Source organism: Megascapheus bottae, chromosome 10 (assembly GCF_031878675.1).
Source record: "Megascapheus bottae isolate mThoBot1 chromosome 10, mThoBot2.hap1, whole genome shotgun sequence".
In the NCBI taxonomy this organism is placed as follows: Eukaryota; Metazoa; Chordata; class Mammalia; order Rodentia; family Geomyidae; genus Megascapheus; species Megascapheus bottae.
This window is the reverse complement of record NC_143518.1, coordinates 35,283,326-35,305,252: the sequence shown is the minus strand read 5'-3', so window position 1 is coordinate 35,305,252 and position 21,927 is coordinate 35,283,326. Positions and strand designations below refer to the sequence as shown.

Below are 21,927 nucleotides of genomic sequence, written 5' to 3'. Positions count from 1 at the left end.
GCCCCAAAGGAGAGCCTCTTCTAAGACTTGGAGGGATCCATGCTTGCTAGGCTGGACCTGAGGCAAAATGGGGTGTTACTGAACGTGCATAAACACTAAAGGGGCTCATAACTCTTTCCCAGGGCCAAGCCTTGCCAGAATTGAAGCAAGACCCCTTATTTTGGAGATGGAGCACAAAAACAGATGCTTCCCTGTTTCTTCCTTCCCTCTTTCAGTTTGGCTATATATCTGGAGGAGGAAAGTCCCTGAGGTAGAGGGGAAGTGAGAGCTACCACACTGGGCCTGGGCAGAGGGGCAGAGGTGGAAAACAGCTAAGTGTGGCTGTGTTCCTTGTCTATATTTGAATGCTGAGCTCATGGCTGCTTTTTCTCAAAAAGAAAAAAAAAAATAAACCTGCTATGGTGACGGGAGAAGCAGAAGTAGGACCAGTTAGGAAAGGTGAAAGAGTTACAGTGGGCCTGCTGGCACCTCACTGGAGAGAAGAGCCAGGGCTCTGCTTGTCCCAGGACCTGCCACCTCTCCTCTCTGCGTGGACAAGCCCATCATTTGCCTACTAGGCCTCAAAAGAGTTTTGTTTTGGTTTTGTTTTCCCCCAATATCAAAGTAAACAGCTAAGAGAAACCAGGGGCCAAAGCCCTTCTAATTCCAAACGCTAATTTCCTCTGCTTACCAGGGGACTGGGCCACGCTGGCCATCCTAAGGTCAGAAAAGGTAAGAAGGTGTCCCATTGAGAAAGAATTAAATCTAAGAACTATTTCACAGTTTTGGGGGAGGGGGAAAGATGCAGCGTCCCCACTCTAGTCCTTGGCCCAATGCTATCACCATCGCAAGAGCCTTCCAGAATCCCAGCCCCTCGGCACCCGTCCCCTCCTCCTTCCCTTCCCCCTCCTCCCGCCGCTGCCCGCCCCCCCCCCGCCCCTCCCCGGCTCTGACATCACCGGCCAGCCGGGTGGGGTGAGGCGGTGCTGGGATCCGATCGGGCTCGGCGGGCGGAAGAGGCGGCGGCGGCGGCGGCAGCGGCGGTCGCAGCAGCAGCGTCGGTGGCGGCGGGAGCCGAGGAGGAGGAGGCTCCGGACGCTGCTTAGGAACCGGGGACCCGGAGTGGCCGCGCCCTGAGCTCTCAGCTCCGGAGGCGGTGAGAGGGGCGGTGGGGAGGCGTGTGGCATGGAGGAGGGGGCCGATTTGGGGGTCTGGGTTTGGAGGAGTGACGATCGGGACCCTGGGAAGGGAGGGACACAACCGGCGGGGAGGGGAGAGCGCGGACCCAGACAGGTGGGCCGCGCCAGGCCCCCTGGGGTCGCTCTCTGGAAGTGCGCCCGGGGCGCGCGAGCGAGCGAGCGTGCAGGAGGCGGCGTGGCTTCCGCCGCGCTTTCCCCTCGGCGCCGAACCGCAGTTGGCGAGCCCGGCCCGGGCCTGGGGATTCGGACGCAGCCTGCTTCCCGCCCAGCCGGCCCGGCGGGCCAGCTCCCGCCCCTCCCTCCCTCCTGCCTGGGCTTCGGCCTCGCCTCCGCCGGCCTCGCAGCCCTGACTCAGTTCCGCTGGTACCCTCCCCTCCAGCCCACTGCACCTGGGGAGAGGTGGGATGGGGGAAGGCTTGTCCAGAGGTTAGCAAGGAGCCAGGGGCGAGAGGAATGGTGTGGCCAATGCAACGCCCCCCCCAAAAAAAAATTACATAAAATCCGTGTCAAAACTGACCGGAGACACAAACGCACCCATGAGACAGCCAGCACACACAGTGACACACACCCATGTGACTTACACATTGTCTCACACACCCCAAATCACACTGTGCATCCCACCGCCCACCCGTCTCCCTGGTGGAGTATCCTGGACTATGGATTCCAAGACGTAAGTCTCCCTGGGAGTGTTGAGTAGTGGACAGGAGGGGCCGCTGCCCTCAAGTCCACTTTAGATTTTGGGGGTAGCTTTAGGAAACAGGATCTTGAGGACTACAGAGCTTGTTCTCTTTCGCTCGGTGAGGGGCTTTTGATGATCTCCTGGTAGTTCCAGTTAGAGATTAAGCTGCTGGGAGTGGCTGGTTTCTGTGCATCAGAGTGGCCAAGGGATGGAGGAGGGTTTGGAAAGGAGAGGGAGAAAAAAAAAGAATGAGTATGAGTCAGCCAAGAATGGAGCCAAAGTCAGAGGAGACAGAATGAGAGGAATGTGTGTGAGGAAACAGACATGGCGAAAGGGACAGAGGGACAGTAAGGGAACAGAGGAGAAAAGTGTGAGCAACTGAGGAAGAGTGTGAAGCGGGTTGGAGAGTGGACCAAGGAGGGTCAGAAATTCAGGAGGATGAAAGCCAGGAGTTGGAACACTCGGAATGCATGTCTTGTTTCTCTAGGTTGTGTGTCTGGCCCCCAGGCTGTCAGAGCGATTAGTGTTAATTGCTCTTTCCTTTGTGGTTAAACACTCCACTGGGGATACTGCCAGCATGCCATATAGACTGCCAGCTTCCCCAGATGCCTACTTCACTTCCATGACACCTGTGCCCGTCATGTATGCATATACATTGCCATGCATGAAGGTCACAAGCTCACAGGGCCTCTCTCACACAGGGATCCATATGTTCTGTCAAGGACACCTCTGCCAGCCTCTGCATCTTCCGGTCCTTCCCATCAAATGCATTCTGTCTTTTGCAGAAGGGAGGCTCATGCTTTCTCTTAGTGCAGTGGGGACACTGAGTCACAGGACCCTGGAACCCTAAATTATCCCTGGTGTCCAAATGGGGTGGGTAAATAGAAAAAGCTGGACAAGATGGATGCCCATTGAAAGGAAGAAAAGAGACAGGAAGTCTAAGGAGAAAAATGGATGAAGAAGAGATGAGAGAGGAAGAAATAGGAGCAGGCAGCACCATCATCAGATAAGTAGGAAGAGATGGGCTAGAATGAATCACGGCCCTCCTTGCCTGCTCTATCCAGTGCCAGCTGTCTTTAGCTGCTCCTCTAGGTGCAGACCTTTCTTATAGATAAGGGTTTAGCGTCAGTCTTGTTTTTCTTCTTGGACTGTCTTAAACATATTGAGGGCCCAGGTCTTCTGCCCTCCCCTTAATACCACACTGACCCTGAAACTTCAGAACCCTCTCCCTCCTTTGTTAGAGGAGTAAAGATGATGGAGAAGTGCTCAAAACTGGATAGAAGCATGGAGATGCCAATTAAGATACAAAGGAAACAAATGAATACGTGACTGTTTCATTTGGGGCCCAGATGTAATTTAAAATAGGGTAGCTAGAACCTTTCCTTTCATACCCCTCTACCTCTCCTTAAGTACATTCTGCAACTTCTAACTTTGGACATGACTGATAGGTTTAAATGCATGAGATCCCTCCTGTCCATAATACAGGCATCTCCAGGTCCTGGCAGCTGTGTGGTAACAGCCCTCCCCTCAGCTTTAGGCAGCTGCCACAGATGTGGAGGGAGCGGTAGCAGCTCCTAATCCCCAGGCGTCCTTGTTTTCTGAGGCTGGGGAACTGAGGGGAGGGGGTGGGTGGAGAAAGGATCATCTACCATCTACCATACGTTTCTGTTAAAATGCATGGGAATTCTTCTGGTAACTACCACCTCCTCCTCTAAGTGCCTGTAGGGCCTGCCTTCTTCCTTCTCTACTACCCACAGAGCACCTACCTCCCAACTATCCTAAAAGGTCAGTAAATAATGATCCTCACCTCCTGCTCCTCTTCCCCAGTATCCTCAGTTGAATGGACCTTTGTCAAGGCTCCACCTGGGACCAGCTTAGGAGAGGAAGGAAGGAAGGTGTGAGGAAGTGGTGAGGAAGTGGTGAGTAGAGCACAGAATAAGCTGGGAGGGAAGGGGATTGACTTCCTGGCCGCCTAAGCTCCGGTTCCCAGTTCCTGCCCTGGTATCCTGTCCCAAGAATGGCCTCCGCCCAGGCTGCCTAGTTAGTGTTCCTGGGGCAGCCCTCTATAGTACTCCAGAAATACTCGTGAGAATATTTCAAAGCAGGAGGGCAGACTTCTCCGTAGGTCTTAAGGAATTCTAAATCTCTGGTGAAAAAAGTAACTCAGAATGGAGCCAATTCCTGCCAAGTCCCACCTTACTTAGCCAGACTAGCTAGAGACAATAGTAAGTCTGAGAGCCATGTACAGGAGATTCTACCTTCCCACACGTCAAAAATCTCCCTCAAACTCTTCTGTCCTTTCCTCTGCTGTCACTCCAGGGCATGGCATGCACAGATGAGATCTCTGGAGAAGTAACAATTGTCTTTTCTTGCCCCCCAAGGGGCTATTATTCTTTTCTGTTCTTACCACTCCCCACATTACTCTAGTGTCCTGATGGCTGGTAGGAGGCACACAGAACTGAGGTTGCTATAGTAATGACTGTATCTCTGTGTGGAGCGCGTTCATCACCCTCATCCCTTAGAAGATCGCTCACTGGCAGCCTTACCCTAACTGGGTTCCTCCATTCTGTGGGCTCCCCCTCACTCTGTTGGACAAGAGCTTGTGGTTATATACTTTCTTATACAGTAAGCTGGTTCAGAAACATGCAAACGTATATCCCATATGTTCATAAGCCAGTGCACCCACAACCACACATCCAGTGTTGGCATACAGCTCCATTACCAGAACATCCAATTGCAGCCACTAACTCCACACACCTGTATCCACCCACACAGGGATCAGCATCCACACACAGGATCCTTCTCCACCCTCTTTTAGACACCTCCTAATGTTTCACTATTAGAAAGCTCTCACTCACTGCCCTCAGCCTTTGTGGGTGGGTGTGTTACACATATGAATCCTTGCCCGCCTACCTTCCCTAGGATCTGTTTTGTAGTCAGAGCCCGAAATCTGAAAAGATTCACACCCACACCCACACATACTTTCCTCCTACAGGACCTCTCATATTTACAAACTCTCCCTGTAAAAGCAAGGCACCATGACTAAATCTTGGCCCCTTGTCCAGTTAAGGGCTTGGCCCCAGTGCCTCAACTGGAGAAGGGAGTTCACACTACCTTTTCCCTTCCTGCCCCCCACAACTCAATCATCTCCGGACCCTTTTTCCACGCCCCCCCACATGCCCCCTTTTCTGCCCTTGGATTATCAGTGGAGTGGAGGCTGGGTTGGGCTTCAGAGCTTGCTGCTATGACCTAGATTTCAAGGCAGAGATGGTGCTGACAGTCAGAGAGCATTGTTCCTGGCCCAGCCTGGCAGGACCACCGCTGGGCCCTTCTGTCTGGCTGCACCTGCATTGGAAGTAAGTGTGCCTATGAGTGACTGCTTCTTGGGAGGGTGGTGCTAGACTTGCTGTCCAGCTCATTGTCTGTGTCACAGTGCCTGCCACTAAAGGCAGTCTTGTTTATTCCTGTCTTAAGCAGAGGGATAGCAACGAGGGCCTCTGGTTCCACTGTGCAATTGCCACACCTGTTTCACTTCTCCTGATTATAGCCCAGAAGTGAGGAAAATAGGACTGTGTCAACCTACCCCCCTTTGATTTGCCATAATCCAGTTCAATGTTGGGGGTAACTCATGAGCAGTCTAGACAGGTCCATAGTCATCTAGTTCTTTGCCCACTCTGGTCCAATCACAGAAAGTTTATTGTGTGCTTTACACTTTTAATGTAAAGCACACCATAAACACACTGATTTCTGATCATAAAAGAAACATGCTCATTGTGGAAAATGTCTTTGTTTTGAGCTCACTACTGGGTTCTCACATCAAAACCAGAAACTTCACTCTAAGGTGCAACCTTTCTTCCTGTCTTAGCCTATTTAGGAGGCCTTGAATATTCTCACCTGTGGAGTGAAAATGAGAGCTGGCCTTGCTCAGCCCCTAGTGGGTTGGAGATAGGGCCAGGATGTTGGTGCAAGAAAGGGTGACAGCCCCCTTCCTTCTGGACTTTCCCAAAGCCGTATCTAAACTCCCCTCCCCCTGCCACCCCACCAGCCTGGGAACTGGGCAGGGGGCCAGGGCCAGCCGCTTGGTATTCTTGGGCGCGGGGGCTGCAGGCACAGCACAAAGGCTAGGAAAGAAGGCTGAGGGGAGCCAGTAACCATTAAGTGAAAAAATGGGCTCCACAAAGGTAGGGGTGGTCCATTGCTTCCCCCTACCCTAAGCTCTAATGAACCAGTAGTCATTAGCATGGAGTATAAGCATGGTGGGGCCAGAGATGGTCAGACCAAGCAACTAGGCATCCATCCAAAATGAGTCATTAGTGGGGTGGTGGGAAGATGAAGTGAGAGGGACCCCTTTGCTTCTGGGGAAGAATGGAAGCTAGATGACATAGTTTCAGCCAACCTCTGAAGCTACAAAGGAGCTGTAGCAAGCCTCTCCCCAGTCCTTTTTGAGTGTTTTGTTTTTTCTCTGACAGGGGGAAGGGTTGCAGGTGGGAGGGGCCATGTGGGGGGATACTTGGAGACAGCGGGTGAGAAAGTCAGGAGCAGGTTGTCATGGTAACCGCCTCCTCAGTCAGGGGAGCAGTTACCAGGGTTACTGTTGGGGGGGGGGGTGAGGCATGACTTGTCACTTTAGGTTCCAGCCTAGCTCCTAGCTTCCGAGTTTCTTCCTGTCTAACTGTACTGCTTCTCCTACATCTTCTTTTTCTCCCTCCAGCCCTTCCCACCACTACCCCTACCCTCCATGTGTACATGCCCAGCAGGGAAGAGTGGGAGATGAGTAGTGCCAGTAAAGTGAGCTAAACACTGTCTGCTAAGCTCAGCCTCCTCTCATTTGTTACCTCTCACCCTCAGTCATGGCCGAGTATGGGACTCTCCTCCAGGACCTGACTAACAACATCACACTTGAAGATCTGGAACAGCTCAAGTCAGCCTGCAAGGAGGATATCCCCAGTGAGAAGAGTGAAGAGATCACTACAGGCAGTGCCTGGTTTAGCTTCCTGGAGAGTCACAACAAACTGGACAAAGGTGGGGGCAGGAGCTCTGTTCATTCATCAAATAGAGAAACACAAAGCTCTTCCGCACATGACAAGGTGGAGTATGAGATACCGAGAGTATAAGGAGCTCTACAGCAGTAGTCTTTGGACCTTTTTTCAATACACCCCTTGTTGGCAAAAAATATTTTTAGGGCTGGGAGTGTGGCCTAGTGTTAAGAGTGCTTGCCTGCTTAGCATGCATGAAGCCCTGGGTTCAATTCCTTAGTACCACATACACAGAAAAAGCTGGAAGTGGTGCTGTGACTCAAGTGGTATAGTGCTAGCCTTGAGCAAGCACTAGGAGAGTGCACTGCAGGCCTTGAGTTCAAGCCCCAGGACTGGCAAAAAAAAATTTTCAGATACTCCTGTACTATGTGTATGCATGTTATAGTTCATACATCGACACTGCATATATGCATATACTTAATACACACACACACACAACAATTTAAAGTGGTAAAACTTAAAAACAGTCGTACCATTTTCTTATCTACTTTTAGAGATCACTGCTTCTGATGGGAGGAGGGTATGGTGGATTGGAGTAATCTCATGCAGCTGGGGGCTTTAGGAAATAACTAGTATTTAAGATGGCCCTAAAAGGCAAGTGCTATTCCTAAGGTAGAAACCAAAAAAAGGGCGTGATAGGTACATAGTTGCAAAGTATCTGGTATGCTTGTAAAACAGATGTTCAGAAGTACTGGCAAGGTAAGTCACAAAACTATAGGGGAAGGGAGGAGATAGATGAATGAAGAAGAAGCCATAATAGTCAATGCATAACCTATGCATTAAGAAAATTGAGGGGGGAGATTGAGAGGATTCAAAGAGAATGATGGAAAGGGAGAGATCCATCAAGATAAATCATACTGAGAAACGGATTAGTTGAATGGTAATACCTTTGTACAATTAAAGATAATAAAAATGTAATTAAATGAAAAAGAATTATAGAGGGGTCCTTGCATGATGAAGGACTTCAGAGTCCTCAGGTGTATTACTCTGACTGTTGTTAAGGAGGGAGTCCAAAAAAGGGCATTTTCAAGTTAGTATTGTGACTATCTGGGAGCAGGAACAGGTGAGAAGCCATTTGCAATCTCCTGGAACTGGCCACACCATGGAGATCATCTTGGTTGTGTCCAAAGTATGGACAAAAGCCAGACTAAGCAGGAAAGTCCATGAAACTCTTACCTCCAGTTAATCACCCATAAGCTGCAAGTGAAGCTGTGGCTCAAGTGATAGAGCACTAACCTTGAGCAAAAAGGCTCAGAGATAGTAACCAGGCCCTGAATTCAACCCCTAGGACCAGTACGCACACATTTTCACTAGACCCAGAACCTCTCCTGGATTGTCTATAGAAATCCTACTTCTCCTATAACACATGTGCTGCTGGGAAATTCATCTTGAGGCACACTTAAGAGGGAAAGTAGAAAAAGGATAAGGTGGGTTTGAGAAGGCAGTTTTTCCTACTGTCCCCTCTCCACAGAATGTAATTTATCTAACCCAAATCCCTTATTCCCAGTCTGTAACCTAGAAACTTCACTGAGGAAGCATTTCTGAGACCAGTCCTCTGTGCTGTTGTGTGGGTGCCTCGGATGTCTTTCCTGCCTTAGTAACCTCTCTTCTTACAGTCTTGATTCCAGAACAATGATCAGGCAGAGAAGGAGAAACTGGCCTCTAAAGACCTAGTTCTGATCTAATCTATCTTCTTCCAGACAACCTCTCCTATATTGAGCACATCTTTGAGATCTCCCGCCGCCCTGATCTACTCACTATGGTGGTTGACTACAGAACCCGAGTGCTAAAGATCTCTGAAGAGGATGAGCTGGACACTAAGCTAACCCGTATACCCAGTGCCAAGAAGTACAAAGGTAAGATGATTGCTCCTTCTAGCCTTTTTTTTGGGGGGTGGGGGGGTGGGGGAGGGAGGGCGCCAGACCTAGGCTTGAACTCAAGGCCTAAGTACTGTCCTTGAACTTTCTCAAGGCTAGAACTTACCACCTGAGCCACAGCACCACTTCTGGCTTTTTCTATGTATGTGGTACCTAGGAATCAAACCCAGATCTTCGTGCATGCTAGGCAACTCCCAGTCCCTCCCTTTAGCCTTTTTGAGACCAGGTCTCACAACCCAAGCTGGTCTCAAAGTGGAAACCCATTCTTCCTTCACCTCAAAGTGCTGCAATTATCAATTTGTGTCATGTCATTCTTTTATGAATTATGGGAATGGAAGTTGATGCTCAGTGTATATTCTTGGCATCTCACTCAGCTTCTATCCTTGGATTCATCCCTTTCTTTCCCCAGACATTATCCGGCAGCCCTCTGAGGAAGAGATCATCAAACTGGCTCCCCCACCGAAGAAAGCCTGAGCAAGGGGGAGGAAGAAGAGGAAGGTTGGACCTTCATCGGACCATTCCCTTCCCCATCCTCCACGGGAGGGGGCAAGGGCAACCCCCACCCCACACCCACTTACTAACCTGGTCCTAACCCTTACTGTGCGCGTGTGTGTGCGTGTGCGCACGCTCTGGCTGTCTGTCTATGTCTAGCTCATCTAGTTCCTCCTCTACATGAGGGGATGGGAGTCAGGGGATAAGGTAGGGGCATAGTTTCCCCAGTCTAGGGGGAAGTAGAGGCTATTTCTATGCAAACAGAAATTGGCCCATTCTTCCTCTGCGTACATCCACCCCACACCCATCTCTAAAGTATGGAAGCAGAAAGGATCTGCATGTTCCTACACTGAGGAACTAAGGTCGTAGTGAGGTATGGGAGAGGTGGGGTAGGAAAGGCAGCAGGGTGGGAAGGTTGGGACACTTGGTCCCCACCTGGAAGAGGTGACTGAAAGCCAGAGTACCCTGTGTTGGACCGGCTAGAGCCCAGTTTCCTGCTGTTCTTCAGGCTGGAGGTCCTGGGTGCCAGCAAGACTCTTTTTGTCCCCCATCATTAGTCTAGGATGGGTGTAGCCAGGGATCTAAAGAGAAGACCACTGGATCCTTCGCTCATTTCAGTGATCAAACTCCACTGGGCAGTCAGCATCCAATGACCCACCACCTCTGCTCTGGAGAAACTGCTGTGAACCACTGAGCCTGAAATGGGGATACACTCCTTTATTCCTTTTCAGATTGTTGGCAAATAGGGACCCTGAACCTAGGACGGCTAGGGAATGAGATACTTAAGTTTTTAATCTCAGCCTGCTCCCACCTGCAGAGTCACAATGTGGATATTGCAGACAACTTTCCCTCTCTCTACTTTAGGTCTAGAACACCCCAAGCCAAAGAGAAGAGAAGTTGTCAAGTAGTGATCCCCATTCCCAATTTAATCGAGGAAGGAACTTGGTAACCTTTCTCACTTGACACCCTGGGCCCTTTGGGCTTCTATGGAAGCCTTCTAGCCAAATCACTAGAGTACAATGAGTGACCCCAGCCCAGCCGCCTGCCTGACCCAAGATGCCTTTCCCTACCCTGACCGTGCTAACTGTGTGTACATATATATTCTACATATATGTATATTAAACCCGCACTGCCATGTCTGCCCTTTTTTGTGGTATATCTATCATTAACTTATTGTGGAGGCCAGAGCGGGGGTGGGAGGGAAATGCTACAATTAAAAGAGAGTGGCAGTCAAGTTGCTACACAGTCCAAACAGAAAACTTTTATCTTAAATAAATAAACCGCCCCCAAATCTAAACCAACAAACATTAAATTCACATGCAAACTCAGAGACTACCTATAAAAGGTTAATGTTAAGAACTTTTAGTATGTGGGAGCAAAATTTTAGTTGGAGGGAAGGGCTGGCTGTTAGAAGAGGGAAGAAGCCAGACTGTTTAGAAAATGCACCCTCAACTCCTAACCTAGCCTAGTATATCTGTCCCCTCTGGCCACTGTTGTGGACACCTGCCTTAACATACACACACACACACCTTGAGGACTCCACGGTTTTGCCTTAAAGGACCTTTCCAAGTCTCCTCAGCCCTGTCTGGATTCTCCCTTAAGAAGAAAGAGATACTTGTAGAATTGGGAGGGAGAACATGAGCACTAACTGTCCTATTTGGGATGCTGTGTGTGTAAGAGTAAGAACAAGAGGAGAACAAGATGGGAAAGGGAGAAAGATAGGAAGCCTTCTTAATGGGGGAAAAATGGGAGAAGAGACAGGGTTATTTTCAGAGTCTAGTAGTTTCTCTGTAAGAAAAAGAAAAAAAAAATCTTAAGAAGACTAACCTCCCACCCTTTGTATTTGCTGTGAGGTTGTTCCTTCATGTGCTCCTCTGTCTACAGTGTGCACGGCCTTGTTCTAACCCAGAATAAAGGTGAATGATTGTACTGTATCTGATTTTCTATGAGTGACAAGAAGTTCTGGAGCCTCTGAATGAAAGTGGTATTCATCCTATCATTTCTTCACTACAACATGAACAGGAGCTTGGAAAATATTCCAAATAATATCCTCAGTGCAACTTCTTAAATGAGATACACAGGGCCTATTCTACTTACAACAGTCACCGAGCTGTTATAAGCCAAAGCAATGACGGGCATCTCAGATTGGACTTCAAAAAGGGGTGTGTGTATGTGTGCCAGTCCCGGATCTAGACAATATTTCTAAGCTTTTTTTTGCTCAAGGCTTGTGTTCTATCACTTAAGCCACAACTCAATTTTCCAGGGCTTTTTTTTTGGAGATAAAAGTCTCACGGAGGGCCAGGAGTTTGGCCTAGTACTAAGAGTGCTTGCCTAGCATGCACAAAGACACAAGGTTCAATTCCTCGGTACCACATATATAGAAGTGCTGCTGTGGCTCCAGTGGCAGAGTGCTAGCTTTGAGGAAAGCCTAAGGATAGGGCTCAGGCCCTGAGTTCAAGCCCCAGGACTGGCAAAAAAAATAAAAAAAGGTCACATGGATTTTTTTGCTCCAGCTGGCTTTGAACTGTGATGTCACATCTCAGCCTCCTCAGTAACAGATTATAAGGCATAAGTCACTGGCACCTGGCTAGACTTCATAAAATTTTAACATGGGCAAAAGGAGAGGGCAGTGCCAAGTCCCTACTTTGTGGGGAACAGAAATAGTATACCATGACTAAATACACCATATATCACACAGAACGGAAGACAAAGGTGAGGAGGAATTTTACTGAGAGAAAATACAATGAATTCCAGAGTACAAGGTTTTTAGCTCACCTAATCACCCCACTAGCAGTAAGTACACAAGACTACTCAGTCATCCCACATTCCCTACCTCAAAAAGGAAGTATAGGAGCAAATGTGGTCTGAGAGGAACAGGAAGTGTTTGGAAATACAATTCTCTTATGCTTTCCTTCCTCCTGCTTGTCCAGAGGTTCAGAATTGAATCTTGTGGAAGCAATAGCCAAAACTATTGCAGCAAGACCATTTACAGGCAAGCATTGAACAGAAACTTTCATACTCAGTGATTAGAACAAATATCTAAGACCCAGCCACCAGAATAAATCCTTGGATTTCTAACTTGTTTCCCAGTCCCAAAATACCAGTACAAGGTATCAAGTCAAACCCAGAAAATCGTTCCCTTCACTCTTTTATTAGGAAGGGAGTTGAGTGGAGTTGAACAGATTTAAGAATCTAGCAGCCAGAGGTACAAAAGGGAGAGTGTATACCTTTTGTCATACACAAGACCAGAAAAAAAAGCCAGCAGTGTGTGCCCTTTTCTGAAGTCAAAGTTCAATCATGTCTCAAAGGCTACCCTTTGAGTACAAGAGCAATCTTGAGTGCTAGAGGCTCAGGAGGCTGAAAGTATAATCCCAGTGACTCAGAAAGCTGAGATCTGAGGATCATGGTTCAAAGCTAGTCCACGCAAGGAAGTCCATGAGACTCTTACCTGATCGACCACCAAATAGCTGGAAATGGTAGAGCACCAGCTTTGAGCAAATAAACTGGACAGTGCCAGGTCCTGAGTTTAAGCTGCCCTCCCCCACAAAACAACCCAAAATTTGAGAGGTAGGAGATCTAAGGCAAAGAGCTGGGAGGAATTTCTTGGCTTCTCCCAACCCTACCAACACAGGGAAGGAAAGAACTAAGGATCCTTCATTCTTGAGCCTCCTAAAACCTAGGAAGGAAGCCCCAAGATCTAACAGGCAAACCACTCACAGGTGTCATTTCTACATCATCACTCTCAATCATTCTTCCTTTAAGTCCCTTTATTGCATTCATAAAGAATATATAGGTATTTAAACTTTGACAATAATTTTAACTTGATACATCCAAGTTTGACTTGCTTTTTAATATATTTATAGATATAAAATTAGGCCTCTTAACAGTGATAGGGACAGAGAGATTGCTGCCACCAAAAAAATAAAATAAAATAACAGAAGAGGTAACATCCTTCTTATTCTTTTCTCCACCTCTGCCCCTCCTCCCATCTCTCTCGAACCTCCCTCACCAGACCCACTTAGGGGATAATGGGATGAAGAGAGGAGAGTGAAGGATACATAATCAAGTGCAAAACACTGTGATAAGTACAGAGAAGGAATGAGGTGGAAAGTGAAGTGTGGGATGGTTAGGGGCTCTAAGGACTTCCCAGAAAAACAGAATAGGGTTGGAATAGGGTTGCTTGGGGGGGGAAAAAACAATGAAACTGTCATAGACTTCTTAAAAAACAAAGAAAAAAGGTCAAAAAAACCTAAGCCAAAGAGAGAGTGGCATTCCTATCCTCCACTCTGGCCCCTTGGTACTGAACAGCCAGTTGTTCCCCCCACCCACCCCCGCAAAAGAAACAAGGGAAGATTAAAGAAAAAGAAGCCCCATTCCTATCCTAAACCAGTTAACAAAACAGATTCCCCTCACCCTAGGAAAAAGGCTTCAGAGGGAGGTCATTTCGATGAGTCCTTTGCACCTCTCCATGGAATCCCATTCCAGGGCTCAACTCTCACATCTAGGGGCTCTCTGTTGATTTGTTCCCCACTGGTCTGTCCTCCTTCTGAGATAGCTTTCTTTCATCTAAACAAAAAGTCCAAAGTGCATTTCTGCTGAATGTAGGGCCTGGGGCAGGAAAGAGTTGCCCAGGCAGGATGGGGTTGGCAGCCTGAGCCTGCCCCTCCTAAGTATGGGGCCTCAGGATGGCATGCACTGCACCCGGTCAGGGCCCTCCTCCTCGTCCGATGTGTCTGAGGAGCTGGGAGACTCATCAGAGTCCGCATCCGTAGCCCCAACCCCAGGTTCTCGCCAGCGCTGTGGGATGGGAAAGCCTTGTTAGTAATTTCCCAGAAAAGCAAAGTTGTTAATATATTTACTTAGATTTGTTTGTTTATGTATGAGACCACCTTACTATATAAGCCTTCAAATTTGGATCCTCCTGCCTCAGACTCCCAAGTATCTGGGTTCATAGACTTAGAATTTTTCTTAAGGGGATAGACCAAATATTTCAGATGTGTTGGCATGTGGTCTCTGTTCTAAGTGCCCAACTCTGCCTTGTACTATCAAAGTAGAGAGTAAGTGCAGCTGCATTTCCAATAAAACTTATTTATGAAAACGGACAATAGACCAAATTGCCAGTTTGCTGACCTCTACCCTAGGCCATTCTTAGTATGAAAGTAAGCAAAGAAGAAACCTCGTTTCTTCTCCATTCCTTCCCTCTACCCATCATTATCTTTATGAAGATAGAACTCTATAAATATGGCAACTGAGGACAGAGCAGACAACTTTCTACAGCTGGCTCTTATATGGATAGGAAACCAAACCAAGGCTATTTGATTCCTTCCTCTTTAAAGTACTGAGAAAGGGTGCACTGCAACTTTTTAGCACTCTTAAAAGTCATTGTTTTAGGGAGCTCAGTCCAACCCCAGCTTACCCGGTGATGGCGTCTCTGTCTCAGATGATGCATAAGGAACCAAAGCATGTGGCTATCAAATAGGTCAGTGTGATGCAAGCTATCTTCATCCCGCTCTCGTTTATTCTTCTTAATCACCTGGAATGTAAAAGGATTTGAAGCACAGAAATCAATGAACAGATCTTGACCACAAAGGGTGGTAATGGTGCCCAGGTGTGATACTGTGGAAATCTCAACACTTAGGAAGCTGAGGCAGGACCATCCTAATTTTGAGAGTCTCTCAAAAAGCAAAAGGATGAGGCTGTTGGTCAATGGTAGTACACTTGCCTAACATGCATAGTCCATGGGTTTAATTCCTAGCACTGGGAAGGAAAAAAAAGAAAACACTTCCCTTGGGTACTCTTAGCCGAAGTAAGAACAGATACCTCAGTTTCAGCCAAAGAAGGGTGAAGACTTCAATATAGAACAAGTCTTTCCAAAGCTGCTCCCTGCTCCAATCCTATTATCAACTAGAAGCACTTCAAAATTGCCCTCTGGAACAAGACTACCCTACATATGCAGTGGAAGGAATGTGGAAAAGATCTTAAGAACAATAACCTAAAGAACTGGAAAATAAGTTATTCCTTCCTGACAGTGAAAAATGGCAATGATATATGCCTAAGTAGAAAGACAAAAAACTTACGCAGCAGCCACTTACATCTTTTAACCCTGTCAGCTCAGTGGACGCTTCAGCTGTGGGTGCCCAGATCTTCACATCATGGTCTAGGCCACTGGTTGCCAGCACAGGCAAGTGAGGGTGTGGCTCAAGACAGTTTACCTGGTGAGGAAAGAAACCATGGGTTCAAGGATATATGGAAGTAAGAGTCTAAAAACCACTACTCACCTTGATCTAAATAACTACCTCTGATCAGGACTAAGACAGCTGCTAGAAAGGCAGAGAGGCCCACCTACTATTAGTCTAGACCAAAGAGCCCTGAAGAGGGCACAGGGGGAAGGGTAGAATAAATACCAGAAAGACTGGATATAAGACTAGGCCCATCTATCATTTCCTGTGTCTAGATCTGGGATAGATTCATCTGTAGATATAATCCCTAGGACCGGTTATGGTTAGTTACTTCTGCCTTCACAAGAAATCAGTGAAGTCCAGAAAACTTTATTCACCCCAGACTCCCTAAGGCTGGAATAAAAAAAAAAAAATTTTTTTTTTTTTTAAATTGTGGAAGGAGGCTGGGCACAGTAGCTCACACCTGTAATCCTAGCTAGGCAGGAGGCTCAGATCTGAGGATCAAAGCCAGCCTGGGCACTAAAATCCCTGAGACTCTTATTCCCAATTAACCAGTAGAAAACCAGAAGTGGCACTGTGGCTCAAGGGGTAGAGCAACAGCCTTGAGCTGAAGAGCTCAGGGACAACGCCCAGGCCCTGGGGTAGGGTAGTAGCCTTGAGCTGAAGAACTCAGGGATAGTACCCAGGGCCAGAGTGCAAACCCCATGACCAAAAAAAAAAAAATCTGGAAGAAGTGGCTACCACTAAGCTTCCAAAGAAGAATGAGAACAACTATATTCACCTAGCACTGTTTAATAACTTGAGGAAGACCAAATATGGGAAAAGGAGGCTGAAATGGAGAATGCTAGGGAACAGTAGATGCTAAAGTCAGCTTGAGAATCCTGTATATCCAAGGGGTAAGCATCCTGCTACCTACTGTAATACAATAAACTCAGCCAGATAGGACAGCACAAAGTAACTAGGCAACTTCTTTACTGAGCCACTCCTCAATTTTGACACTCTTACTGACAAGAGGAGAAGAAAATACGGATTTATAGATGGCAGACCTTTGTCTTCCATTTCCTTTAGTCTAAAAGCATGTATAGTAAGGAAACAGACTTGGAAAAAATCATATTAAGTGAAGTAAGCCAGACCCAAAGGAACACAGGCTCAATGGTTTCCTTCATTTGTAATAATACAAACCTAGGACTCTCCTAGCAGAGGACTACAATAGCTCAAAATCTAGATACATAAGGCCATATAGGATGAGGCTAAATGAAAGGATCTTTAGGGTGTGGAAACAAGGGCTTTGTATTATGTGATTGTTGTTCTCAATGTACTATATGTTATTTCTCTTCTCTTTTCTTTTGTGGCCCTTTGGTTAATCTCATATTGTTACAGTATCTGAATTTGTTACCTGGTATACTGTATATACATTTATTTGTTTATCTGAATAGGGAAGGAAAGAAGAAACAAGATTAGGAGGGGGTGGGAGGAGGAAAATGGGGACAAAAACATGAGGGGGGTGTCAATGTGTGAGAAGTGAGGTACCCTCTGTCTGACAAATGTAACTGTAGCCCCTCTATACAATAAAAATAAATAAAAGCATGTATTACCCTCTATTGTCTGTCTTGGAAATGTGAGCAGGGCAGGGCAGTTCCGATCTCCACCAGAAGAGTTACTCCCAAATTTAGCTATTAAAGCATTTTGGAGGTGTTTTTAGTCAGATGAAGGGAAGATAGGAAAGGCACCTTGTCTTGTAGCTGTTCTACAGACTGACAAAACAACCGCTGGCTAAAACCCTATTAGTTCTCTCTGGACCAACATCCAGATTTAATTCAAAAGAAAATTAAAACTAAGTGCTAGCCTAAGAGTAAAGTAAAAACCATATGTTTTCCCTCCTTCCATGGAACACTTTATTTAATTATAGTTTTTGTTTGTCGGTCTTGGTGCTTGAACTCTGGGCCTGGGTGCTATCCCTGAGGTGAATCTTCAGCTCAAGGCTACCACTCTACCCCTGGAGCCATAGCGCAGCTTCTGGTTTTCTAGTGGTTAACTGGAGATCAGAGTTTCACAGACTTTAGTGCCTGAGCTGCTGAGCTGGCTTTGAACTATGATTCTGAGATTTCAGTGTCCTGAGTAGTTAGGATTACAGGTGTGAGCCACCGCATCCGGCTTAATTGCAGTTTATATTTGGGCTCTTTCAAGCAGTGCAAGTGTAACATGATGAGTCATTAGTAATTCTAGAGCTTGAAAATATTACCAGTAGATATGTGACAACTTACTATACAAACTTGAACTTACCCATCTCCTAATAAGGCCTGTACTCTGAGCTATCTGTTCAAACAAGCTGGCAAAATTAAAAGCACTGGGGAACAATTCCTTGGGGTTCAGACTAAGGAACAAGAGAACAAATTCCAGATAGTACCTTAGTTGGAACCTGAAGGGGAAGCCAACAGACAGTTTTGGGCTAGGGAACCTATTAGTTTACCAAATCTGCCTGAATGTTAAGATTTATCCTGACAATAATAACATTTAGCAGAGAAAAAGAGCTTTAAGGTGCTTTGGCTAGAGGAAAGTAAGAAATAAAGCATCAAAGTAGTCTTAGGAGACCAAGATGCCCATTGATATATGACCTACTCTTGTCACTGTGAAACTGAATAGAAACAAAAATAGGCCCCCAAAACAAGAGTTAAAAAGACCTGGGCAAGGTGAATAACAATTCTACTCTACTCTACGGAGAGTAGAGTACAATATTACAGTTAGAGTAAAATGAGAGTAAAAAACTTAAGCGTTAGAGTAAAATTAGGTTAGAGTAAAATGAAACAGATGAAACTAAGAATCACGTGTATCATGCGGCCTATAATTATAAAGGCTAAAGAAAAGGAAACACTTTCAGGGATAGTTGCTGTTATCTCTTGGTCTAGTTTCAGTTTGTACCATTAAAAGTCAGGCTTGGGCTCCATTCATATTAAGTACTCTTCCCACGTAAGCACCAGGATTAGTCACCAAACCCTGGTATTCACTAAGCTGAAAACAAACTAGTCTCCCCGCCCCTTTATTTGGTTGGTCATGGGTCTTGAACTCTGGGCTTGAGTATTAGCTCAAGCCTAATGCTCTACCACTTGAGCCACAGTACCACTTCTAGTTTTCTGGTGGTTAAATGGAGAAACTAGTCTCGTGGACTTTAGTGCCCGGGCTGGCCTTGAGCAGCGATCCTCAGATCTCAGCCTCCTGAGTAGCTAGGATTCAAGGTGTGAGTCACCAGTGTCCAGCTAGCAAACTAGTCTTCACAGTACTTTTGTAGAACAGATAAGTGCTAGCCTGGGAAAAGACCTTTATCCATATATCTCTCTAGAACACAATGCTAACAATTACAGAATTTCCAAAAAGACCCCAGTGTTTTGGATTTGCTAACTGCAGATAATCGTAGGGGAAATACGGAAGTATAGAAAATGAAGCAGAAAATGAAACTAGACTTCTTAGATTCCTCTTCTTTTGCATTCAGGCCATCAAACTCCTGACTTATGTATAGGTCTCAGGTCCCAAAGACTTAAAATGAGAAAAAAAATATCTGAAAACACTCTCATAGCAAGACAAGAAAAATACAATAGGGAATGGTAATAGGAACCATTTTAAATTTTAAAACCATTCTTTGGTAGGCCTCATCAAGTCATGGCTAAACGCTGAGGTTCCTCACACTTTAGAAGAGACAAAAAGGAAGAGAAACCCATGCAGTCTTCCTTGAGAGGCCTTGAATAGCCAAACTACATTGGATGACCAGAACAATCTAATCCTCCAAATGTTCTCCTTTCTTTTGTTTTAAAAACTTTACGATAGAAAGCTCCTGACCTCTTCTGAGCTGAAGAGCTCAGGGACAGTGCTCAGGCTGAGTTCAAGACTCATGACCCACAAAAAAAAAAAAAAAAAAAACAACAAAAAAACCCAACAACAACAACAAAAAAACCCTCAAAGGACAGGCAGACTGTGATACAACTATGGATTATACAGCAGGATGCTCAGCTACTCTTAATGGGGGGTGGCCTATAAATACATAAATGTATATACAAACGTATTTATCCCAAAATACCCAACATTTGCCTCTTAAGCACAATATATATTTCGCTAAATGTTATTTTGAATACTATGTTTTTTTTGTTTGTTTTTTGCCAGTCCTGGGCTTGAGCTCAGGGCCTGAGCACTGTCTTTGGGCTTTCCTCAAGGTTAGTGTTCTGCCCTGAGCCACCACACCATTTCTGGCTTTTTCTATGTATGTGGTATTGAGGAATTGAACCCGGGTTTTCGTGCATGCTAGGCAGGCACGCTACCACTAGGCCAAACTCCCAGCCCCTGAATACTATATGTTATACTATATGCAAACCATATTCTGACTTCTCTAAAAAAAAGTTCCTGGGGCCAGAAGTGTGGCCTAGTGGTAGACTGCATGCCTAGCATGCACAAAGCCTTGGATTCAATTCCTTGGTACCAAATACACAGAATAAGCCAGAAGTAGTGCTGTGGCTCAAGAGGCAGCCTTGAGAAAGCCCAAGGATAATGCCCAGGCCCTGAGTTCAAGCCCCAGAACCGGCTAAAACAAATAAAAAACCCCAAAACTTCCTTTTGGCTTTTATATGCCAATCTAGAAATCAGCCAAGATCATGTTTACTTATTAAAGGTATCCCTTTAATAAGCAAGCATAGAAGACACTGTACAATATGGTGTGCTCTAAATTCTAACATTTTCTCTTTTGGAAAAAAGGTACCCTTAGATATAAATTATCTCATTCAGACCAGGAGGTCTAATAAAAAACAAAAAAAAAAAATTCCCTTTTTTCAGTAAACCATACCTAGTAGGAGCAAAAGAAAAGGAAATATTTCATCAAATCTCAGCATCTTCAAGGGAATATCATATAGTCACTGAAAATTCTGTAGCCCTGCTAGAACCTACCTGTGAATTACCTGAGAAACTAGGGAGCCAGCTCAGCACACCATACTCACCACGCCTCCCTTGTCTCCTTCCATGAACTGAATGATCTGGCAGGATGATTTCTCCCAGAGGAAGATGTGCCCACAGTCACTACCGCTCACCACAAACTCACTCTTGGGGCCATAGAAATTGACACCTTTTACTGAAAGATAAATGAGAGAATAAACCACATGATGGTTGGCACTAAGCCTATATTTATTTACCTCACAAAGAATTTATTCACCAACTCTGAATCAGCCAAGAGTCACACAATTCATTTCATTTTTACAAAACAAGAGACTATGCATGTATGTGCAATAAGATCATACTAGTACCAGGGACTATTTATTTACATTTTCCCAAACAGCTCCCTAAGCACAGGAGTCTGTAATCCTTGGGCAATAGCTTGCTTCTTTTACACTCTATCAGACAACCAGACCTCACAAATGCCTCATTTGTCCTAATCCAAATTACACTAGCTCTGTATACTCCAAGGCAGCAATGCCCTAAGTCTAGGATTATCCTTGATATGTACTTTATCAATTTTTCTTGGGTCATCAACTGCTCTGATACTGGTGTACATATATAGCACAATTAGTTCTAAGATCAGGGCTCAATAATAAGATTATTACCAAGACTCATAAAACATTTTCATTCTCTTGAAATTAGTAGAAGCTATAAAAGCTGGATGCCAGTGTCTCATGCCTATATTCCTAACTACTCAGGAGGTTAAGATCTATTATGGCTCAAAGTCAGCCTCAACAAGAAGGTCCATGAAATTTGTGTCTCCAATTAACCACGAAATTAGAAGCCAGAAGTAGATCTCAAGTGGTAGGGTGCTAGTCTTGAGCAAAAAAGTTCAAGGATAACATCCATGCCCCAGTACTGGCACAAATTCACACACAAAATAGCTGTAAAAGCCAGGAGTCCTAACTACTTTCTTTTGTCTGCCTGTTGATAATATCCAGATATTTTTAATTATTTCCAAAGAAAAGGTAAAAGTAGCTACTACAATTCTACAAGTCATATATGACAGATGTCTGTTACTAACGCTGAAAAGAAAAAATTACCTATATTTTCTGTACACTAGAACCATGTGAAGAGCTTTCAAAAAAAATGCTCAAGTTGTACCCCATACTAATTAAATCAGGGTATATAAGGATGAGAGGCACCAAGATTTTGAAAAGATGACTCCAATGTACCTCAATTCCCTAATGTTGGGAACAGACACTGAACAAAAGAAAGCCAATCTATGGGGCCCGGAGTTTGGCCTAGTGGTTAAAGTGCTTGCCTAGCATGCACGAAGACCTGGGTTCGATTCCTTGGTACCACATACATACAAAAAAGCCGGAAGTGGTGCTGAGGCTCAAGTGGTAGAGCTCTAGCCTTGAGAAAGTCCAAGGACAGTGCTCAGGCCCTGAGCTTAAGCCCAGGACTGGCAAAAAAAAAAAAAAAAAAAAAAAAAGAAAGCCAATCTTTATTGGAAGATGTCCCTAATTCAAAATAATTATTTTCTCTCTGTACCTCATCTTTATAATGACA

The 21,927-nt window shown here is 45.7% G+C and overlaps 2 protein-coding genes across 4 annotated transcripts in view; one reads left to right on the top strand and one right to left on the bottom strand.

The window, feature by feature from the left end:
• Positions 1–968: 968 nt before the first annotated feature.
• Pea15 (proliferation and apoptosis adaptor protein 15) lies at positions 969–11,196 on the top strand. Its single transcript, XM_090340670.1, has 4 exons — positions 969–1,135; positions 6,706–6,879; positions 8,594–8,749; positions 9,180–11,196. Exons 2-4 carry the CDS (start codon positions 6,708–6,710, stop codon positions 9,242–9,244), a joined length of 393 nt encoding a protein of 130 aa, XP_090196796.1. The 5' UTR covers positions 969–1,135; positions 6,706–6,707; the 3' UTR covers positions 9,245–11,196.
• Positions 11,197–13,011: 1,815 nt separating this feature from the next.
• Dcaf8 (DDB1 and CUL4 associated factor 8) overlaps positions 13,012–21,927 on the bottom strand; it is a 46,678-nt gene continuing 37,762 nt past the window's right edge. For all 3 annotated transcript variants that reach the window (XM_090340668.1, XM_090340667.1, XM_090340669.1), the window contains exons 11-14: positions 20,418–20,548; positions 15,355–15,474; positions 14,679–14,795; positions 13,012–14,059 (exon numbers count right to left, since the gene is read on the bottom strand). In XM_090340668.1, the coding sequence (XP_090196794.1) occupies positions 13,943–14,059; positions 14,679–14,795; positions 15,355–15,474; positions 20,418–20,548 (485 nt within the window). In that variant the 3' untranslated portion in view covers positions 13,012–13,942. The remainder of the gene's footprint in view (positions 14,060–14,678; positions 14,796–15,354; positions 15,475–20,417; positions 20,549–21,927) is intronic.